General features: G+C 35.2%; 2 protein-coding genes across 3 annotated transcripts in view; one reads left to right on the forward strand and one right to left on the reverse strand.

The window, feature by feature from the left end:
• The window catches only part of LOC145988681 (PAX3- and PAX7-binding protein 1), a 70,361-nt gene that overhangs the window by 20,050 nt on the left and 27,900 nt on the right, over positions 1 to 22,411 (reverse strand). For both annotated transcript variants that reach the window (XM_083123756.1, XM_083123755.1), the window contains exons 7-9: positions 16,941 to 17,122; positions 15,505 to 15,694; positions 11,328 to 11,451 (exon numbers count right to left, since the gene is read on the reverse strand). In XM_083123756.1, the coding sequence (XP_082979882.1) occupies positions 11,328 to 11,451; positions 15,505 to 15,694; positions 16,941 to 17,122 (496 nt within the window). The remainder of the gene's footprint in view (positions 1 to 11,327; positions 11,452 to 15,504; positions 15,695 to 16,940; positions 17,123 to 22,411) is intronic.
• LOC145988682 (zinc finger BED domain-containing protein 4-like) lies at positions 1,049 to 8,107 on the forward strand. Its single transcript, XM_083123758.1, has 2 exons — positions 1,049 to 3,000; positions 7,423 to 8,107. The coding sequence occupies exons 1-2, from the start codon at positions 1,505 to 1,507 to the stop codon at positions 7,898 to 7,900; spliced, it is 1,974 nt and encodes a 657-aa protein (XP_082979884.1). The 5' UTR covers positions 1,049 to 1,504; the 3' UTR covers positions 7,901 to 8,107.

Consider the following 22,411-nt stretch of genomic DNA (forward strand, 5'->3'; position numbering starts at 1 on the left):
GGTGGGGCTTGTGTTCGATTTGGTGTGCGACCAGATATACCGCTTTCTAGACAGAGAAGCGAGCAGAGGGGAGGGAGCATGGAAGATTTGCAAGCCAGTTGTTGGCCATGCGTTGCCAAATTGTGCGTCGTTCTTCAACATATAGTTGTTTCCTTTATTCGATAGCAAGTGTTTGTATCGTCATGAAAGAGAAAAACGGACACAGAAAAACTAGACATAATATTTGACCTTGATAAAGGTTTGACAACAAAGGAAGGGCAGGAATCTATTCAGATGGCAACGTGGCACTCGAGCGCAAGAAAGGGGAAGCAAGAGAGAACAAACTTATCGCAGTAGTCACGCAGTATTGCCATATGAACGAAACTTCCACTAGGAACAGGGAAAGGGGATATTTTCATTTTGTGGCAGTTGAAAATTGTCAGTAATGCAGGTAGTACACCTGAGCCGACTGAATCGAAACTAGTGATAATGGCCTCAAGTGGAATCCAGGTTCTGTGAAAATCGGCTGCTACTGATAGAACATTCCAATTATCCCGTTTATATGTTTTCAATTTCCGCAACTGTTATGCTCCTTTTGGTTTGATTTCACTCCACATGGAAAGGTGCTCCAAGATTCAAACGTAGTAAATAAAATTGCATTTTCTTTTGGAAAAAGCACTAATAAAAAAACTGATGGTGCCAAACAGAGGCGGATCACCCCCCCCCCCAAACACACCCACCCACACGCAACTCTCCTTAGTCGGCAGCTGTCCTACAGAGAAGGAAAATTGAATAATTCGTGAACTTTCATATTGAAAATGAATTTTGCACGTAACATTTAGAGATATTAAATTTGTCTGCTCCCGTGGGAATTTCTCCCACCTCGACATTAATATTTTTTGGTGTGCCGTTACTGATGTCGAATTATATTAAAATTCTCTCAGAGTTAGAATAGCCTATTTTTGCATTGCATTTCACATTTTTAAAGCACATTTCTGGGTGTGTGCAGGAACTCGAGAAAGTCTGTTCCCGGATCGGCCGGGGGGGGGGGGGGGAATCTCGATACAGACTTCAGAAGTGGCATTTCTTGAAAATAGCAATTTTTATTCCAGAAATGCAAAAACAATTACTTGAGGGGAAAGTAATGATTAGAATTCGAGATATTCACAATGCTGGTGAATTTCAACATTTCCCACTTCGTAAATTTCCCGACTTAGACGAAAAATGGAAAATTTTTACCCACCCAGAACATTCGTTTCGTAGGTTAAAAAAAATTCCCCATCCCGCACACACTTAAATATCCGATCTAGCGACAATAGCGAATTTTGCAGTCCAGTTGTTGGAAACACTGTCTCAACTGTGCTGCATGCTCACTCGGCCTGCTGCTCTCTTTACTCTCTCTTTGTTTGTGTGCATCGTGTTGAATACATCGCGTCACTACTTTTGTGTCTAGTTATCCAAGTTCGTTTTTTGTTGTGTGTGGTTTTTTTTTTTTTTGTTTTGTGTTAAGTTTCTGCGTAGAGACATGCCAAAAGAGAAGAGTACAGTGTGGAAACATTTTAAAATTAAAATAACCGATGTTTCTAAAGTTGTGTGTCAACATTGTTCTGCCGAAATTTCTAGAGGCGGGAAGTCGACAAAATCATATACCACGTCTAACATGCAATATCATTTGAAACGATGTCTTCCACATCTGAGAAAGCTGAAAGATTTATATAGTGAAGAAGTATTTGCTGAAAGTGAGAACTCTAGTTCCGGGGAAAATAATGCTGAAAAAGAAGATAAAGTACCGCATGTGCAATGTGATGTTTTTGAACCAACACCTGGCCCAAGTTCATCTGTTCTTGCTATCCGTGAAACGCTATCAGGATATCAAAAAACCAATTCAAAACTTACCATGCAGCCGACAATAGACTCTTTGTTAAACAAGAAAAAAAAATATTCAAGAAATGACCCAAAATCAATAGCAATTGATAGAAAAATATGTGAAATGGTTGTTCTGGACATGTTACCGATGCAAACGGTAGAAAAGGATGGATTTCGAAGGTTTGTCAACTTTTTAGAACCACGGTATCAGATACTTAATCGGAAGGCATTGTCTTCCTCACTGATACCTAAAATGTATGAACGTGTATCACAGAAGGTCCATATAATGCTGGAAACTTGTACATTCATTGCTGTAACAACAGATGTGTGGACCTCAATTGCTGGGCAAGATTTTTTGAGTGTGACAGCACACTTTATAGACACAAATTTTAAATTAATAAATTTAAATCTTGAAGTAGTGCCTTTCAGTGGCACAAGTCACACTGGACTCAATATTGCAGAAAACCTCAAAGAATGTTTTAATAAATGGGGAATTTCCTCGGCAGTAAAAGTAATCATTACAGACAATGCTCCCAACATGAAACGTGCTGCAGGTTTGTTGGATGATCCATTACCTATATGGATACCATGCATGGCACATTTGCTTCAGCTTGTTGTCAACCAGTGCCTAAGTCAAACTGAAATATCTTCGGTTATTAAAATTGTAAAGAGAATAGCAACGCACTTTCATATGTCACCAAAAGACTCCAGAAAATTAAAGGAAACCCAAGAAAATCTAGGACTTCCAGCTCATAGTTTAATCCAAGATGTTCCCACTAGATGGGATTCAACGTATCTTATGTTGGAGCGTTTCTTTGAACAAAGACTTTCTGTAACAATTGTAACATCATCTTTGTCACTCCCAGTCGAAATATCGTCATCACAGTGGACCCTAATCGAGAGTTTGGTAAAGGTGTTGAAAATATTCCATGAAGCTACTGTATCATGTAGCAGTAATAGCACATCGATATCAGATATAATCCCAATGAAGAACAGTGTTGTACAGGCAATGAACAGTTTTGCATCTGAACGCCGAGTGAGGAACTTAGCAGAAGATTTGAAATCAACACTAGAACGTCGATTTCAAGAACTTCAGCCTGGGACAAAAGAAGTCTACATGAAGGCAACAAGTCTGGATCCTCGCTACAAATTAAGGTAAGCAAAAATCAGTAACTTTACAAGGACCTTCTCTGTTATATACCTGTCACTTTTTTACAAAATTTGTTCTTTTTTCCTTTGCATATTTCCAAGGTAAGACTCTACTTTATGTCCTTTTCCTAAGAAATACGTGTCATATATCATTGGAAAGCTTATTGTATAAGGAATTCAACAACTTAAATTACCTGGAGGAGGAAATTGATAAAAACTGAGGAACGACTTGATATGACCGGATCCCTCTCCGATTTTCTTCGTATTTGGCATGCTCACTAATTGAGGCCTCCTAATCACGAATCTGAAGTTAAAATTTGTCGGGAACATCTAGAAATTGCAAAATAAGCAAAAATAAGGTTAGGAGGCCTCAATTAGTGAGTATGTCAAATATGAAGAAAATCGGAGAGGGGTCCGGTCATCTCAAGTCATACCAAAAGGGATATTGTTCGGATATGAGTAATTGAACGTACTGAGGAAATTTTTCGATGATGAAGCACATATTTAGAAGGGAAATGAGTGCTAATGGAACCTAATGTAACAGGCCTTACCTAACCTCGTAGGCATACCTCGTCCCCGTGAATGGTTCGTGGAGCTACCCGTGCATGGTTTTTGGAGCTAACATGAATGGTTTGTGGAGCTACCCATGCATGGTTTCGGGGGCTATAGTGAACAGAAAGTATAAAAAGAAAAAAGTACTTACCCGAAGAGATGCCGGCTGTCTGCAAGCACGGTTTTGAGCAATGGACTAAATTATTACTGGGGATAAACGTATTTTACACTATCTACAAGTTTTTAGGAACCTGTTCTTCTTCATGCATCATACACACGCACAATGCCCCGCGAACGCAAATGAGCAAAGCACATGCATTCACAATGCGGACACAAAGACGAACCTGCAGTGTTGTTAACTCCCATCGGTTACCACCAAAAGGCAATAAGGACGTAAAGTAGAGTCTAGCCAATTCCAAAATGTATTAAGAATAGAAAAAAGGTATCTGCTATCTAAGGTGTCACTTTATGTATTATTAATCAGAACCCAGCAAATAATGCCCGCAAATAGCAAGAAGAATTAGGTTACGTCTCAAAGTACCAAAATTGTGACTGGTAAATAATTGGAAGTTAAGTTTGGCTTCAAATTATCAAAACAGTCATCATACACAAATTCCTTTTTTTCTGATTTTTTTAAAAATATATATATTTCTGAATTATGCCTTCATTAAGGCAATTTGCCAAAACTGGCAATAAATCAGTGCTAAATAAAAAAAAATGGTAAATGTTTACTATCCTTCGGACACCTATAACTTCTGAGTTTCGTCAATTATTGACATTTCTACTTACCTATCTGCTTCACGGATCATTTTTTAACGTGTATTCACGTTTTTTTGATCAATTTTTTTTTAAAAAGTGTTTTTGTAACTGAAGAACGTACGTTTCCGCAAATGGTTTGTGGGGCTATGTGAGAATGGTGTCTGGGGCTATGCGAGAATGGTGTGTGGCGCTACGCATATTTTTTTTCGAAACCAATTTTTAACTATTGTAACCCATTGTGACCCTACCTAACCTAACCTTAGCGGAAATGGTTCGTGGGGCTATGCGTCAATGGTTGAATTTCCGCTATGAAACATTCCCACATCACACAAAACACCTTCCAGATGTTAGACAATGCTACAGGAACTTATTACGTTAAGTAGTTTCTTCTGTAGAAATGAAGAAATCTGTCCGAAGGATAGTAAACTAGTACCAAAAAAATACAATACAGCAGTTTCTGATTTTTTTTTTGTTCCTGCATTTGACCACAGCAGAACATTACTTCTTGAGTTTGTTTTAAGTTCACTTTATGCACAGAAAGGTTAGTTGGTACTGAATGTGCAGTTTAAAGTGGAATCTGAACCTTGTGCCATATGCGCTCGTGTTGTGTGATGCTACAATACCCAATATGACTCACATAACTTTACCAAACTCCAATATTATAACTTCTTTGTGTAATTTATCGCACAAACAGCGATGCGAAAAAAAAAGTTTTCGTCAAGAGTTTTCAGTCCTCGTGATATGAACGGCTAGACATAGAGATTATTTATTCATGGGCGAAGTTCAGCCTGTGGCAGCTCTACCACTTAACCTACAAAACTAATATATCATCATGAAATTTTATTTTTAATCCTATCTAAATCCTTTATATTTTGTCAATGGAAGTGTTGTGCATTTGTTTCAAAACTCTTTGATCTGTGGACGAAATTACTTTAAAATGTTAAAAAGTAAGTAAAATAAACCACATCAATCAATTGTTAGATCATCCACAATAATAATGCGTCTACTATTGTTCTAGAAGTGCTTATGATTCTGGTAGGCTTTTTTATGACTTGCATCATGCCGAAATGTTTCCTTGGTTAGCTGGGTGTGCTGAGAGAAACAGAATATTGTTTTGCTACACATGTACTATCTTTTGGGCAAAAGACTCTGAATGGCGTATGGTGTTCTGAGTTGAACAACCTAATTAGAAAATGCTATAAAATACCAGTCTTACAAACCTTTGTTGCATGGTGAGGCATCTCATTTGCTAGCATTTAAATATGCCTGGATCATGTTTTATCAGAAGCTGCCTAACTTCAGGCAACACAATGAAACTTTGCTTTCAAATAGACAATGCTTATATTGAATAATCCCATAAGTAATCTATTAGGCAAAAAGGACTTTGGACTTGGCATTCCCACTCGAAATGCTCATGGTACGCCATTGGTATTTATGAGCAACCATTCATTTACACTTTTCATATGTATATCTGGGCTGCTGCTATCTACTTCACGTGCTTGGGGTACAAAGAGGTATTAATTACATTGCAAAATGCTTTTCTTCAGTTAGGTGAGTCAGGTTTGGACTCTTAGCATTAATAGAACACACCTAAATGCTTTCGGTACTAATTTACTATTCCACAAACAGATTTCTTCATTTTTGCACAAGAAACTACTTACGGTAATAAGTTCCTGTAGCATTGTCTAACGTCTGGAAAGTGTTTTCTGTCATGTGGGAATGTATCATAGCGGAAATCCATTATTTTTGTTGAAAAGTAATTCTTCGACGCACAATAGCCTTTGGCGCGTACACCTCCGTAGATTGTCATGCTTGTGTTTTGTTGATTGCAGGGTTTCCAACCATGCTGATGTTTTCCGAAAAGATGATGTATCATGGATGCGTGGTGAAATTCATACCGGGTGTGAAAGATCCACTGGATTTTGTAATTGGGTACTTGAAAAACAGTAGTCCCACAAACCATTGATGGATAGCCCCAGAAACCATTCATGCATAGCCCCACGAACCATTTCCGGCAAGGTTAGGTTAGGCAAGCATAGTTAAAATTGTGTTCGTAAAATAATGTGAAGAAGCTTAAAAAAATAAAAACTTCATGAGTATTTTTTGGTTACGAAGGTTGGAAACACTGCATCGACAAAATACAAGCACGACTCGCGATGATGTACGAAGGTGTATGCGCCATACTGTTTCTTACGTAAATAAAGAAGTACTCGTAATGTGAAAAATTGAAATTACTTTCATGAAAAAAAATGAGAATACACCTTCAAGAATGTTCCGCGAAGCAGATACATAAGTACGAATGTTAAAAGTGACTAAACTAAGAAGTTACATGTGTTTGTGGAATAGTAAATTCTTACCATGCTTTCATTGTTAGGTTAGGTGTTTCAGGTTTAGGGCTATTAGTATTAAAATGTCCCTAAATGATTTCAGCATCTGATCACGTAAGATTCAGTGTAAAGCACAAAACCCTCTGTTGAGCCTCACATGAAAAAAAATAATGATAGAACTATGTATCCAAGACGTGAGTAAACCGAGAACAACTTCTCACTGTGAAGTGCAAACAATCATGTACACTACTTTTCAAATCTTACTTTATCTGGTAAATAATGCTTTTGAAGCTTTTAACTGTGCTACTTAGCTTCTCCATGCTTCAAATTTACTTTCCAAAACTGTTTCCAGTATTCTAAAGCATTTTTCTAATTAAAAAAAAACAACATGTAAAGGCTTGTATGGGGATCTGGTGGCTAAGTAAAGCCCATTTCTTTTAAAGGGCTAATTTATTGCTAGGCCTTAATTAAACTAGTCAGTAATTAGGCAGGTTTTTTTTCAGTATTGTGGTGAGTTAAGTCAGTAATTTTGACTGACTAGTTTCCATCCCTGGGATGAAGTTGTAGTAATGGTTGTTGAAAAATAGAACTAGTTCCCTCAAAATAAAATCTGAAATACACCACCCAACAAAAATATTATGATTTAACACGTCTTTCAATTTCTAATTCAAATTAGTAAGTGTGGACAGTATTAATGCAGTTTTCAGTGTAGGATTATTGCAAAAGTTCATTTTTCTAATGTACATGCTCATACACATCAGAAGTAAAGTTTTTTCATTTCATTTTACAGGATTTTTAGAGAAGCATCACAGTCGACTCTAGTAAAAGAGTTGCTACAGCAAGAGTTTGAAGCCTCTACCTCATGTACGGAAACTGGTGGAAACCATGATGAACAGATTTCAAGTCAGTCCAATGCTGAATATGGACTTTGGGGTATTTGTACCCAACTTCTTGAAGAGTGTACCCATAGTGAAACACGTTCCACATCTCCTCTGGAAGCTGAAATGGACTCTTTCTTCAATGAACCATTGATATCTCACAGTAACAGTGCCCTTGGTTATTGGGAAGGAAACACCAAGTATCCACTTCTGAGAAACTTGGCAAATAAATACCTAGGTGTGCCAGCATCTTCAGTTTCGTCTGAAAGACAATTCAGCACAGCAGGATATATCTGCAACAAAAACCGCACAAGACTGAATCCACAGAAGGTTCAGCAACTTACATTTTTGAATAAGAACCTGCCAGTTGTAGACTTCAAGTGGGACTAGTTTGTGTTATTTCTCTTTCCATTCAAGAAAAACCAATTGAAATATCTGCATGTTAAATGTGATTAAAATTGATTTTTTATTTTTCAGATCAATGTAAACAATGCAATACCCCAGAGTTTGTTGATAGACAGTGCATATTATATATGTGTAGTTAATAGATGTATTTTTATCAATATTTCTAAATATAACTTACATTTTTCTCAGATATTGATTGAAGGACTGTATATTATTCCAATTTTCCTATACTTGCTACTTTGTATTGAAGGAACACCATGCACAAGGTGTTGAGATTGCGAGTTGACCACTCCACACAGCGACTACTTTATATCGGATCGGTAGAATATCGGTTATCGGTATCGGTAAATTTCATATCGGTACTTTATCGGTATCGGTAAAAATTTCATATCGTCCCATCCCTAATAAAAATATTATTTACATACTTTGGGTGGTAAAAGTTCTTGATTTCAATGTTTCAACCAGAATCACTGTCATGAGGAATGTTGGCAAAATTGCTGGCGAGAAAAGACTGAAAGTTGCTGTTGAACATCACATCACTTGTGTTTCAATGTTCTGCAGTGTGGGAACCTCTTGGAAACAAAAAAAATGCTGGTACCGTTCATTACTTCTGTTTATCATTAACCTTTTCTTCTATTATTCTTAAGATATGAAGATTGTTAATGGGACTAAATGAGCATGTAACAAAAGAGAGGCACAAAGCTGGGAGCGGCAAAAGTCATCAGAATGAAGACAGCAAAGTCAGAAACATATGTGATGCAATATTTATAATGAATGATAATCATAGAACAGAAATATACAGTGAAGTGAATTCTCTTTTCTGAACTGACCACACTTCACTGAGGATCTTGATAGCCTCTTGCTACACAGAAGCTCCACCTGTGACCTGACTGCAGATTTCATCCTTTTCTTCTTCTTTTACTTTACTACTTACTTTAGACAAGTTTGTAATGTAAAGTTTTAATGTAAACTTACAAACATTCCTCACACACTTTGAAGATTGAGGTTGAAACATTAAAATTGAGAACTTTTATTACACCAAGATATATAAATAATATTTTAATATCATCAAAGTATTTCTATGGTTCACAAATTCACAAGTTGCAGACCATACTTTATTAGATAAAGTATAAATTTATCATATCTCTCACCAAATAAAGGGAGAACATGATTTTCAAATATACTGCCACTGTAATGTTTCTTTGTGCATACAAAACATGCATGGATACACAAAGAAGAAAATCCTGAACAGATATTGTATACATATAATATTTATCTATGCCACTAGCCACCAATAACTAGAAGCATTGCTCACACTAAGATAATAAATGTGGCAATCACTTGACATCCATAGTTTAGTGTTGGTCTCAAAACAATTGTTTATCAGAAAGCCTTTGGCACTGTTGTATTTCATGTCACATTTTTACCTCTGTATTAGCCTAGATGATGATGAATGATGCATAGTATAGTGGCTAGTAAAAGAATATGTTCCTGATACGGTTTTCCAATGCAGTACTGCAACAACCGATATCCACATTTTAAAAATGTACTAACAAAATTACGTTTATTCCAATTCGCTAATATTGTTGATGAACCAACCATTATTTATTGATTTCATATCACTGATACTATAGATTCAAAGTGTACATTCTGGGAGACAACAGGTGACATTAAAGATGTGTGTATCAAAATATAAATTTTGTGTCTCAATTTCCCCTCCTCTCTCTGGGTCCCATTTGCAGCTAAAAGTTGTGCATGAAGAATGAAATGGCCCCACAATTGACCTTGCCTTGTAGGATGCACAATTCACATGCCGAATCTTATCAGAACTGTATTTACCTTTCTGATCGCTTCTACACTCTTACACAACCTTATTTTCCTGCTGGTAAATGTTAACCTCGAAGGAACAGAATTGAAAAGCACTTGTTTTGTGCAAGCAGTGCCTTCAATTACCTTAGTACTTGGCGCAATTAAGGTAATTTGCATCTCTATGCTGGGAGAAACCAGGCAGTCGACGTCAACAGTGTGGTTGCAATAACACTGACAGAGAAAATTCCACACAGGAAAAACGGCAAGAGTGAAAAATCAGACAAAACCGAGGCTGGCTCGGTACCATAGTTGGTAGAGCTATGACATGGTATGCCAGAGACCCAGGTTCGAGTCCTGGCCAAGCCTGCATTCTTTGCTGAAATTTATGCATAATGCCTTCAATATCGCAATAAATGCAAGTAATATTTTGCAAAAATTAAATTATGTGTAAACCTCATTTAAAATTACATTTGTATAACTTTTTTCTTAATGGTGCACATAACTTGATGAACTTAAACTTTGATGCAATAACATCAGATATGTTACATGAAAAATCATTGTTACCTATAACAAAAACCAGAGGCACAGGTTGATAAAAATACCATGAGTTTGTATTGAAATGTAATCAATTCCAGAAATTTATGCTTGTTTATGCAACATATCTGACTTTATTGTACTGAAGTTTTATGATCAGGGAACAGATTTATATGTAGTAAAAATATGCTAAATATGTAGAACTTAAAATTGCAAAAAATACACTACATAAAATACAGTATGATTGCATTGACATTAATTGTAAAACAACACAAAATGTGTTTTCACTTTGTGTTTCCAAAACAATGAATAACAAAATTTTGTTGTAAGTATTTGAATGTAAATTTCCTTTTGTTGTCTCTTAAGATGGATTTATATTGACTAAAACTGTGTTCAATATCGCAAGAAGCAATGATAGTCTATTTCAAATTTTGTCAGTTTTTTGCAAGAAATTCGCCCAACTCTTTCAGTCACACGGGGTCATGTAGTTATTGCGCGATTATGGAGTATATGTTGAGAAATGTTCTGAAATATGGAAATAATACAAAAATAACTGGTTCAAGCTTCATACATACATACGTATTTACATATAAATCCGTTCCCTGTCTATGAAGTTCTCAACACATTTAAATTTTTTCTCGTGGGTGGATTTAATCCCTACTTCATTTCTACCTGCAAAATAGCACATGTATCCTAAAGTTTGGGTAATTTGAAGTGAATCTCTCTTAGTTGAATTTTGAAGTAGCAAGGTTTCCCTTTATATACACAGGCACTTGATTAGGTTTGGAATATTTGTGTAGACTGGCAAAAAAGCCACATTAAAAAAAATGAACTTTTGTATGGTACACCAAATAAGCAATGAGACAGATAAATAATTAAGCTCTCCCTCTCTCACTCATACACTAATATCAGAGAAGACTCAAAAAATACAAAAAAAAATCATTTCTGAACATGCAAAACAAACATTCTAGCATATAGAAAACGTTCAAGTAGAAAATACAGGCATTTAGTATCCACCTCCTTGTAAAACACTTCCCAAATGCCCCTTATTCAAAAATAACATACTGACTTGAAAGGGATGAAAGTTCTTCTGATTGGTCTTTTATGTCCTGCCTTCTTCGTTCAATAAGCTGCTCGGACTTCTGCTTGATAGTCGAATGCATCCGAACCTCCAGCTGATCAATAAGGGGAACCTGCGGACAAACAACTGCCATTATACCTGATGCCATGGACAAATTTGAATTAACTAAGTATTATAGAGGCACTTACGCAGTAGCTGTGTTTCGGAGCAAATATACAGAGGGAAAGGGTAGAGGAGGATAAAGCATACATTGATAATTTTCTTGTTGATACAAGGAATGTAGAAATAAAGCTGATGCATCTCTCAACACTAAAGGCACTACAAGGGGTCCCAGGTTTGATACCCAGTGGAGGCACATACTGGTTCAGACCCCACTTTAAACTGTAGGTCCAGTCCCAATTAACCTATCTGTGCATAAAAGTAGACTTATAATAAGAAAAGAAACTCACTCGAAAACTTAATATGTTATCTGGATTACAGAAAAATTCCTCATTACTCAAAAAGCCTCCATTTTCAACTACCTCAAGTCATTACAACCTAAAATATTTCAGAGTTTTAAATAATGTATGTGTTGTGGGATTTTTGCCTGACTTGCTAATCGTACTGTGTGTACTGACTATTTCTGACACGGAAAATATTCTAAAAACAAATACAGTAGAACCTTGAGTTTACAGTTTTTGGGAGACTAAAAGTGTACAATCTGTTAAAATTCTATATGATTTTGCTCAATAGGGACCATGAGGATTGAATGTATAATGCAGGAAAATGTAAACTCTCGCTACGTAATATCGGGGTTCTACTATACAAAATCTAAATGTACAAAATATATATTCAGGCACTCTAACAATAAATATTTAAAACAAGATTCTCTTCATGTCAATTAAGAGATGACGTGTCCTCAAAGGAAGAAAGGACTAGGATTTGAGTATGTCCTCTGTTACACTCTCCATTCCATACAAATTCAATTCACTCTTATAAACTTAATGGTTCATTTTGCCATGCAGTTGTTGCTCGTGATTGATTTTACCACCTGTCTGATAAAAAGAATGTGGAACCGTAAGTTCATTACAGTGAACTACTTCTCTCCGCGTAACTGCCAAATGGATATCTTTAGATACAATACAAATTTAGTAACTTAATGCAAATAGTTATAACCTAAGTTGTTTTGCGACATACCCAATTTTCTAGTAAAATGCAAATACTGTCTGATTCCTTGCACTTTCCAACATAAATTATTTCAGTTCTAATTGCATGTTACCACAAGCATTCTACATTGATTTCCAAGATCAGGCTAATGCTTTCATATGAAATTTTTAACAATACCAAAGAGTACCAACATAAAATTTACCAATAACAATAAGTTATTGATACAATTACATCCATGTATTACTGCATGTGAGCACGGCACTTTTGCTTAGAAAAAGAAACTTAGAAGTTCATTTAACAAGCTAAATGAATTATGCCCCTATATTCATAACAAGAACAAAATGGTAGGTTATGCAGTAAAGTTCAGAAATATCAGATCTGTAAACTTTGATTTGTAAATAAAAAATCAAAGTTCCTAATGTAGTAAAACTTTTCTATATCCTTACTGTCTTGATGTTACAAATTAGCAACTTTTTTAATATATATATATATATATATATATATATATATATATATATATATATATTGCTAATACATATTTAACGCTGTGAATATTGTTTAAATGCATTACAAATGCATCACTTCTAAAAGATGCTTTTTGTAGCATCAAAACACTGAGAATATGTGGAGCAATGAATTTCATTAGCAGAACTTCCAAAAGAAAGTCACCCAGAATGTGCTGAAAAGTTTGCAACAAGAACAATTTTCAAGAAAGTTATTAGCGGCGAATAACCATGTGTCTACAGCATTTGTTCACAATCAACATCATATTTTCCATCATGAATATGAATATTTCCCATTATCATCTATATTATTGGTGGCTGCCAGTCATCCTACTAACAGGCATTAAAAATATGAATTTCAAGCCAGGTACATGCATATGTCAATAAATCTGAAGTAACATTGTATGGAGCTATACTGCATATTTACAATGTGTAAAACCAATAAGTCTTATTGTAAATTTAGCACAGTGAAGAAACTTTTCATTTTATAATGACTGAAAACTAGTCTCGTCTTACTAATCTTATAAAACACCACCACATCTGCCACTAGTCTGATTGTACGATACAAAATGAAATCACAATACAAACACACACAGACACGCACACACCACACACAGTGAAATAATATATAAGGTCACCAATCCTCATTCTCCAATTATACTACTATATCTACCCAAAAAACCATACTCTTGATATCCCAACACCACCCAGGTCTTTACATACAAAACTTATGAAAATAATTGAACTTGATCAAATTCTCCATATGCACACATGCAATGATTTTATTTTCATGGCCTACAATGCCTCCAATCTGTTCTTCCATCTTAGAGATAGATCTCTACAGCCAAAAGAAATTACACCTTCCATTCTCATGATAAACCACGATCAACCAAATTGTTTTCATATGCGGTTTTAATATGTTAACTTATATTTTAGCAAATTATACATCTCATCTTCAGAATTAGCAGCTGATCTTCAGTTCAGGTTACTCAAAAGATTGTCTTATTTCCATGCAGACATAATCCACCACCTCTAGCCATGGAAAAGTAACCTTCTTTTCTAACACTGCAGAAATTTCATCTTCTTTATAAATGTGGAGTCACAATCTTCTTGTAAATAATTTTTTGCTTTACAGTCATAAGTTGGTCAGAATTGATCAATGGTAGAAAAAGATCAGAAAATTGTTCCTTATAAGATAGTTAAAGCAGACAATAATGATGTGTGGGTTGTATGACTGAACTGTCTGAACTACTGTTGTTTTTAGTCAACTTTATGCACAGAAAGGCTAATCGGGACTGGACCTACGTTTAATGGCACTGTGTAATGCAGAGGGTATAGCTTTATATTTACCTCATTCAGTGAATTTCCAATCTAACATTTCTGATAGGACTAACCGAAAAACATTACATCATAAAAATATTAAATCAAAAATATGATTTTTCCACAGATACATGTGAATGATTGTGCAAATCCATTGTCAGCTGAATAAAAGATAATTCGAAGTACAGTTAATTCAGATATCTTTTTGTTTCCTAGAGGATTGAAACATCCAAAAACTAAACAGCCATTGTCAGCATGATCAAACCAGCAACAAAAAATTCCCTTCCCTCTCAGAAGGCACAGGTGGTTGAAAAGTTGCGATTCCACTTGGATTGCCTGCTGATAATATAATTTCATTTGTTACCTGGATGAAATTAAAAGTTGCAATCTTTTCTTGCAAGTAGCTCTTTACAAGTGTCCTTTTTTTCTTCAAAATTCACCTTTAAGAATTTACGACAACTAAACAAATTATCACTAATTGAACATCAAACTAAATTGCCATTGAAACACATAAATGTAAGACATAATCCTGCCACTGGTCAAGTTGAGTAACAAAAGAGTGTTATGGAATATCAGAAATTCATTGTAATAACATTATACTCTACCATCTTACTTCTTATTTGCTTCTGAAGTAACATTACAACTACTACATTCATTTCTTTTTAGTCATTATCTTTTAATCCAAACAATTATTATTTCGAATGTATTGTTGGAAAAAACTTGATAATATGCTGCTCTTACTCTGTCAATTAGCCACAATGTACAGGTCACGTAAGACCACAAATTCGCCCCCATGGCGAAACAAAGTCACAGAAGCATACAAAATGGATTTCCAAATTTGAATGTTGTTTAATGCCTGCTCTTAATGCTCTACCATTCTCAAGCTCATCCCTCCCCTCCCCCTTCTTTCTTTCTCTTTCTCTCTCTCTCTCTCTCTCACACACACACACACACATTATCACAACTATACGCCTAAAATACGAAAGGAATTTTACAGAGAAGATGCATCTGCCCCATGCTTCTGACTGAAAAGGGTTTTGTTACTGATGACCTGAACTATTTTGTGAAGTTGCAAACACTCAAGCTCACAAACCAATATGTTGAATTTATTTTGTATAAAAGAACTGCAAAAAAATTTACAACCCTTTCCAATCACACACAATGAGTCCCCCCGAAAGTCGAATATATTAACCCACCTTCTCATCAAGACATTCTACCAAGTCTGTGACATACCCACGCAACTCTTGGTAAAATTTGAAGCGCTTCGCTAAAGCTGGTCCCCCTGTCTCGCATTTCTTGATATCAGAATGCGTGGTAACCAAGTCATCCTGAACTTTATCTCTGTCAAGAATATGACGCCGATGTACTTCATTTAATGTATTTAACCTGTGAAAAGAATATATAACATTACTGATTTAATAACAAAAGATACATAAAAATGAGGAAATGTGACTAAATGCATCACAAACAACAACTATACAACTAATGACACAAACTTAATAACTGTTTATTATTACAGTGGATTTCAAACTTGGATAATTCGAAGTATTCGGTAATTTAAAAAAGAAGTTTATTCCACTTGAAATCATTTTTGTTATTAGATTTTTTTTATACCTTCTTTAGTTCTTCAAGTTACAAAGAGTCCACTGTATAAGTACATACTCCCTTGCTTCTCAGCATAATTCCCACCAATATGGAAGCATTTATCCCAATCCTTTATTGTGCCCAATACTTAAAGCATAAAAGTCACTGGTTTGCTGTGTCAACCAAATTTGCACCTTATATTCTATCTCATCACCTTTGCACACCGTGAGTACATTTGTGAGAAATTCATTCATTATGCTGTGGGCTAAACAAGCCATATTCCAGTTGCTGCACTGTCTATTATCATTCGACTGTCAGATAGTCATCTCCTTCACCCTCTGTACATTTGCTTCCATTGCAGTCTCAGCAAAAAACCAGATCAGTCTTCTTCCGTACCTTGTAAGTGTCACTCAGTGCAATTACGGACCCATTCTTGTGCTGTTTACCTGTCAGGGGCAGTCAGGGGCATGATGCTGATCACATCACCCCCACTCACGACCGGATCAAGAAAGTGTAGGGTGTTACCCCCACACCCCCTATACGCCTTCATGGCGTGGTGCTATGCACAGGGGAGCACTTTACCTTTACCTTTTCTCTTACATAACTAAAGTTCTTTTCTATTCTTGAAAAAGAATTTAGAAACTTAGAATAGGTGTTTCAAGCCACTTTATGCACATATAGGCTAATCGGGACTGTACCTAGAGTTTAAATTTGGATCCAAACCATTGTGTAGCATGCCTCAAAAATTAATAAAATAATCTTACCCAATAAAAATAAATCAAAACAATTAAAAATAAAATATAAACATAAAAAACAGTCATGTAAAACAAAATAAATTGAGCTTGTGAAAGCAGCTAATTTATCCACGTAAAAAGTACAACATGTGACTGCTTGCGTAAGTAAATTAAGTGTGTGTCCCGAAAGGTTAACTAACCACAATATACTTTGTACCATATTTTATTTAAGAACATACTTTCTTGATAACCTGTGATTTATAAATATTTTCAGTGACTTTCGACGTGCTCTGGCTTGAAATTGGAAATCTTACCTCTCTTTAAACTTATACACAATTGATTCGGGTGTAACAATTTCACTCTTTGCTGGGTACTGCAGCTGAGGTTCTTGTACCACTGGAATTGGAGTGCTTTGGGGAATTTCAGACGGAGTCATAGAGAAGCCAGAGGCATCGATGTATTGCTGATACAGCACTTCTTGCTGAGCAGCTGCTAACTGTGAACACAAAGAGAAATACAATTCTGTTAATTTATAATCACAGAGAACTACTTCACAAATACAAAACAATCATTTAAAAATGTATTATATCTTACGAAGTGCTCTTCTGTATGCACCCGAGTACAGGGTGTCGTCATCCAGAAAGTGCCACTTTCAAAAATAACTTCAGGGAGGTGAAGAGATGGAAATCAGGTGTTGCCAAATTAAGGGGAAAAGAATGCTTCTACTTGCACAACATTGGAACTGTCTAATGGGGAGCCATCTTGCAAGATACAGACACCTCCGCTGGGTATATTATACCTATGGTCTTGATGCCTCTCACTAACAATGATACTGGTCATCGCGATACCTGTTGCCAGAAAATCTACAAGCACAGCATAGTTTTGGTCCCAGAAGACTGTGATTATCATTTTGCCACACGAAAATATGACATGCCATTTTGGAAGGTGCTAACTTATGATGCTTTAATTGTCAGGACTGTGCGATTGAAGTGGTAAACCACATGTAACCTGCGTAATTAGTAGAGTTGATTTTCTTGATACATGGCCAAAATTTCAGTGAGTAGTTGACCAACTTCTTTCTGGAAAGGTACGAGTAAATGCAGAACCCACTGCACTGACACTTTGCGCATATGAAAGTGGTCCTTGGCATTTTTTTTCACAGCATCTACGTTAATCTTGACCTTGACAGCTAGTTCCTTGATGGTTAAGGGGTAATCTAAGTTAGCAACATCATCAGTGGTTGACTGGAGGTGATTGGGAATGGCAGCAATTTCCACTCAACTTGATCTACATTTGAATTGCTAATACCAGTGCTGTAACAATACATGATGGGACATGTGTCCCATGCCACTATCATCCCCTCCATAATCCTGTTGCAGTGTGACACTTTACTTTAAATAAGATTAGTATTCCACTATCATCCTGTATAAGTTAAATACTGTGTAAATGTATCATCTAATAGCTACAGCACAACTGACAAAACTCATTAAAACTATGCTTTTTCTTTGTAGCGACTAAACTTAATTTTTATTACTCATGTCTTGACACACAAAGAATGTAATATAATTCTTGAAAAATATGTGTGAAATTGAGTAAAAAAATTAAGTAACAAAGTTTAGTCACTACAAACAAAAAGTATAGTTTAATTGGTACTTCCATGAATGTGACAACATGGACAATCTGCATGCAATTAAGTACAATTGGGCATTTTAATCTCATCAAACTAAATTGTGTGGGATATTCAATTTCTTTTGAATAATTGAAAATAAACACAATTATGTAGCATATTGCAATTATTAGTTGTATATTTTTTATCACTGTTCCACTGAAACTGTAGAAAAGTAAAAAATTATTTAACTCACAATAATAAATACATGTAAGTAAACAGAAAATAAAATTAGATCCTTTGGGGATCAATCATCTAACTTCACAGAAGTTGAATAATTCAACTATTTGGAAACAACAGTTGAAGACCATAACAGCAGAGAAGAATAAATAACAGAAAGGATGCAAGCTGGAAATAAAACAAGAATTGTAATGACAGAAATGCTTAACCAAAACTGCCATTAAAAACTAGTGAAATAAGAACATAAAGGAATTATACAACACCCATGATAGTATATGAAGCAGAGTTGGGGACGTATTAAGGTTATAAAAAAACAATAGTGAATGGTGAAGAAACCACAAAGAATTAAGGGAACCTAGTCTTGTGATGAGAAGAGGTTACAAAGAAAATAGTACAAAACCATGTGGAGGGAAAACCTTGAGGAAAATCAAGAATAAGATAATTACTGAGAGAAGATATAATGCAGGAAGAAACTGGCGAGAGGGTGAATAAAAAACAAAAAACAGTGAGCGAGGCTAAGGCTTAATACTTCAAAAGAATCCACTGCACTTTGAGATGCCACTGCAAAAAGTACTTATTTCTCAAACTATGTTCATTTATTCTAATAATACAAATACATTTTCAAGAAATATTATGAACGTTTTTGTATTTTATGTATCTTTGATATTAATATTCAGTGCAGGTATTAAGTAGGGTCACATATTTATGATGAATAAAAGATCAATATTTCGGTACTAGGCACATTTTGAGATCAAAAGCAGTATGGGTCATTCCACACAATTTCAACGAGGTCAGGACACCCACCAACTCCGATTTCGATGCAATTTGGTATACACCCTTACTTTATGGTTGAAAGAAACCTCCTAAATTTATTTCACTCTATCTCAAATGGTTTTCATTTTACAGCACTTTGAAATGCCATCAAATCAGTGTTGTCTGTCACTCTTAAGACCCTCTACACAAGATACCCTTGCTTACATTTTATTTCTTTTCTCCTTAACCAATCATCAGATCTCTTTGAAATGTTATACATAGTTCAATGAAATAATGAGGATTTCAGAAAAAAATACATTAGTACTCAAAAAAATTTACAAATGCCTATAAAAATACCAAAAATGGATTTGTAGCCTAACTTTTGTGGTGGGAAAAGAGGTTACGAAAATCTGAATTTTCATCATGTGGGTATGATGGAACCAAAAATTTTTGATGTTGAAAATCATTGCAAAGACATGCTCTTTCTCTACAAAAAATAAAATTTTTGGTTTTTTTATTCCTTCTAACGAAAATTTTACATTTTTTGGAAATTGCCTAAAATTTCACTGGTCGATCGACCATTTTTAAAATGTTTCATTTGTTTGTCGTTGTAACCCCTGTACAAGGGTAGTTCAAAACAGGCATTATTTTTCTAAAACTAGACTTGGTTTGAAAATGGCGGCCATTTTTGTTTCATGACTTGCAACATTTTTGGCCTATGCAGACAGTTGCGATAATTATGATAACTCAGCTAAGAAAAAATATAGAAATCTGGAGTAAAAAACATTGTTTTCAGTACATTTCAGGATACATTTTATGTTCTGTATCATTTTTTACCACATCTAATGCAAATGGCTGAAATGTAGGGTCAAAACTGACTGATATTCAATTTTGAAGGCAAATCAATGTATAGGATATTCTTTTTAGTAGGTAAGCAATGAAATATCAGAGCTAAAATTTTTTTGTAATTGCATGTTAGTTCATTAAAAGTAAATAATTATAATTATAACTAATAATGTAAATTTGTCTGTTTTTGCCAAACTTTGTTGTAACTTTGTTATCATGTAATATCAATCTCGAAATTTTTTACAGGTCCCTCTTGATGCAGTAAATAGAAATGAAATATCAGAGCTATATATTTTTTTAGAGGAATCATGTACATGCAAAGTTTCAGCAGAAAATTTTTGAGCTCTGTTACTGCTTTCCGGATTGAGTTAAAGCTCTTTGAAAATGCTCATTTTTCTCAAAATTTGGGCCCCAAATATATGTCTGGTTGTATCGTGTGTCGAGGGTCTTAACCTCTTAACTGGGTATGACGTAATACTCCGTTCTGGCTCTACTGATTTATAATGGGCATGACGGGATACTACGTTCTCATGTTCTTACTGCTGATATCTGTTGTGTATGACGAGATACTTCGTACAATTACTTTCTTCTTTGTTTCACCAGATGGCTCTGACTTCCAGACTGTTGTAACCGTTAGAGTTAGCGGGAAGCAACGAACACAGCCCGACGTTCAGTTCTATCGCGTATGCAATAATGGCTCAGGCAAATCGGAAGCGACGGAATGTTTTTCCTGCTGAGGAAATCCGAGATATATTGTAGTTGTAAATCTCGCATATTGTAAAAAGTACAAGAAGGACCAATAAAAGAATAAACAATACCTAAATGGTATGCCATGGAGCACAGAAATATTAACTCAAATATTGGTTTACGAAATTCATCAATTTATCAACAAAAATTCCCAGGACAGATTGGGCTTTCGACGAGGAAATTACCCAGTTAAGAGGTTAAGACTGACAGACAACACTGATTTGATGACATTTCAAAGTGCTGTAAAATGAAAACCGTTTGAGATAGAGTGAAAAACATTTAGGGGGTTTCTTTCAACCATAAAGGAAAGGTGTATACGAAATTTCATCAAAATCGGAGTTGGTGGGTGTCAAAATCTTAGTTTTTTGCGTTGATTTGATGTGGAATGACCCGTATATAATATGACTTTTTTGTGTTAAGATTGTGAATATAAACCTGAATTTCATTTAAAAACTACCTATTACCAAAATAAGCATTTTCCTTCTAATAGTACATTTATGTAGGTAACAAAGTATTGAGTTTATTCCTGTGTCGAGTCCATTTTTGCTTCTTAAATATTTACAGCAGCCATGCTTTGCATAACTCAAAGGAAAATTTAGAATTCAGAAAGTGTTGTGTTGGTAAATAAACTCTAAATTTTGTGTTTAGGAGTTTATTTCCCATTTTGCACCTCATTTTACTTTATTTTGTGACAAAAACATGTTAGGAAAATGCACTTCACTTTTCAAAAACATGAAAAATGATCATTGCAGTGTGTTATTTCACATTTTGTGTTTCCGTTAGGGTTGTGTGATCGATTTTTCGATATCGAAGTTCAATATATTTTGAATATCGATAATATCGACATTGGTATCGATAATACTTTCTTTAGGTTTTTATGTAAAACATTCCAGCACACTGGAAATGGAACGGTTAAGTATCTCATGCAGGAAAGTGGAAAATATAGAAATTCAGAAGCAGGGCCTCACAGTGCTTACAATCAATTAAGAAACTCCTTAAGCTATTTGAATCAATTCATCAAAATTTGCTGTATTCCAACGTGGATTAAATACATCAGGACATATAGTAAATGCTATTTGGAATTTTAAACCCACAGCGGGGTGAGAAAGAAACTGCAAAACTAAGTAGCAGAGTAACTGAAATACTGTGGGTGTTTCAGAGTCATACAGAATTATTGATTGATTACATTACTATTGAAAGCATTGACACTTATATGTTAATTAATAAGAAGACATTGAGACAGACCAGCAACTAATACTGGATTCCAATCCAGTGTAAAGCAAATAGATGTATTTCAGATTAATTGAAGCACTTTAAAGAGATTTTCAACTGAATTGGTCTTATCTGAAGTGAACATCTCCAATTTTCTGTTGTGAAATATGTCAAAGGCTGATGTATACCTAATGAAGAAATAACATACACAACTTTCTCTTATGCGCTGAGTTGACAATTTTGAGAATGAAGTGCAAGGAACTGATGTGGGTGTTTGAACCACTTTCTATATATGGAATGTATACATATTTAAACACATTCAGACAAAATTACCAAAGCCATGATAAATAGACAAGTTCTATCTAACTTGCTGTCCCTATC

Source organism: Lepisma saccharinum, chromosome 6 (genome assembly GCF_977018435.1).
Source record: "Lepisma saccharinum chromosome 6, izLepSacc3.1, whole genome shotgun sequence".
Classification (NCBI taxonomy): Eukaryota; Metazoa; Arthropoda; class Insecta; order Zygentoma; family Lepismatidae; genus Lepisma; species Lepisma saccharinum.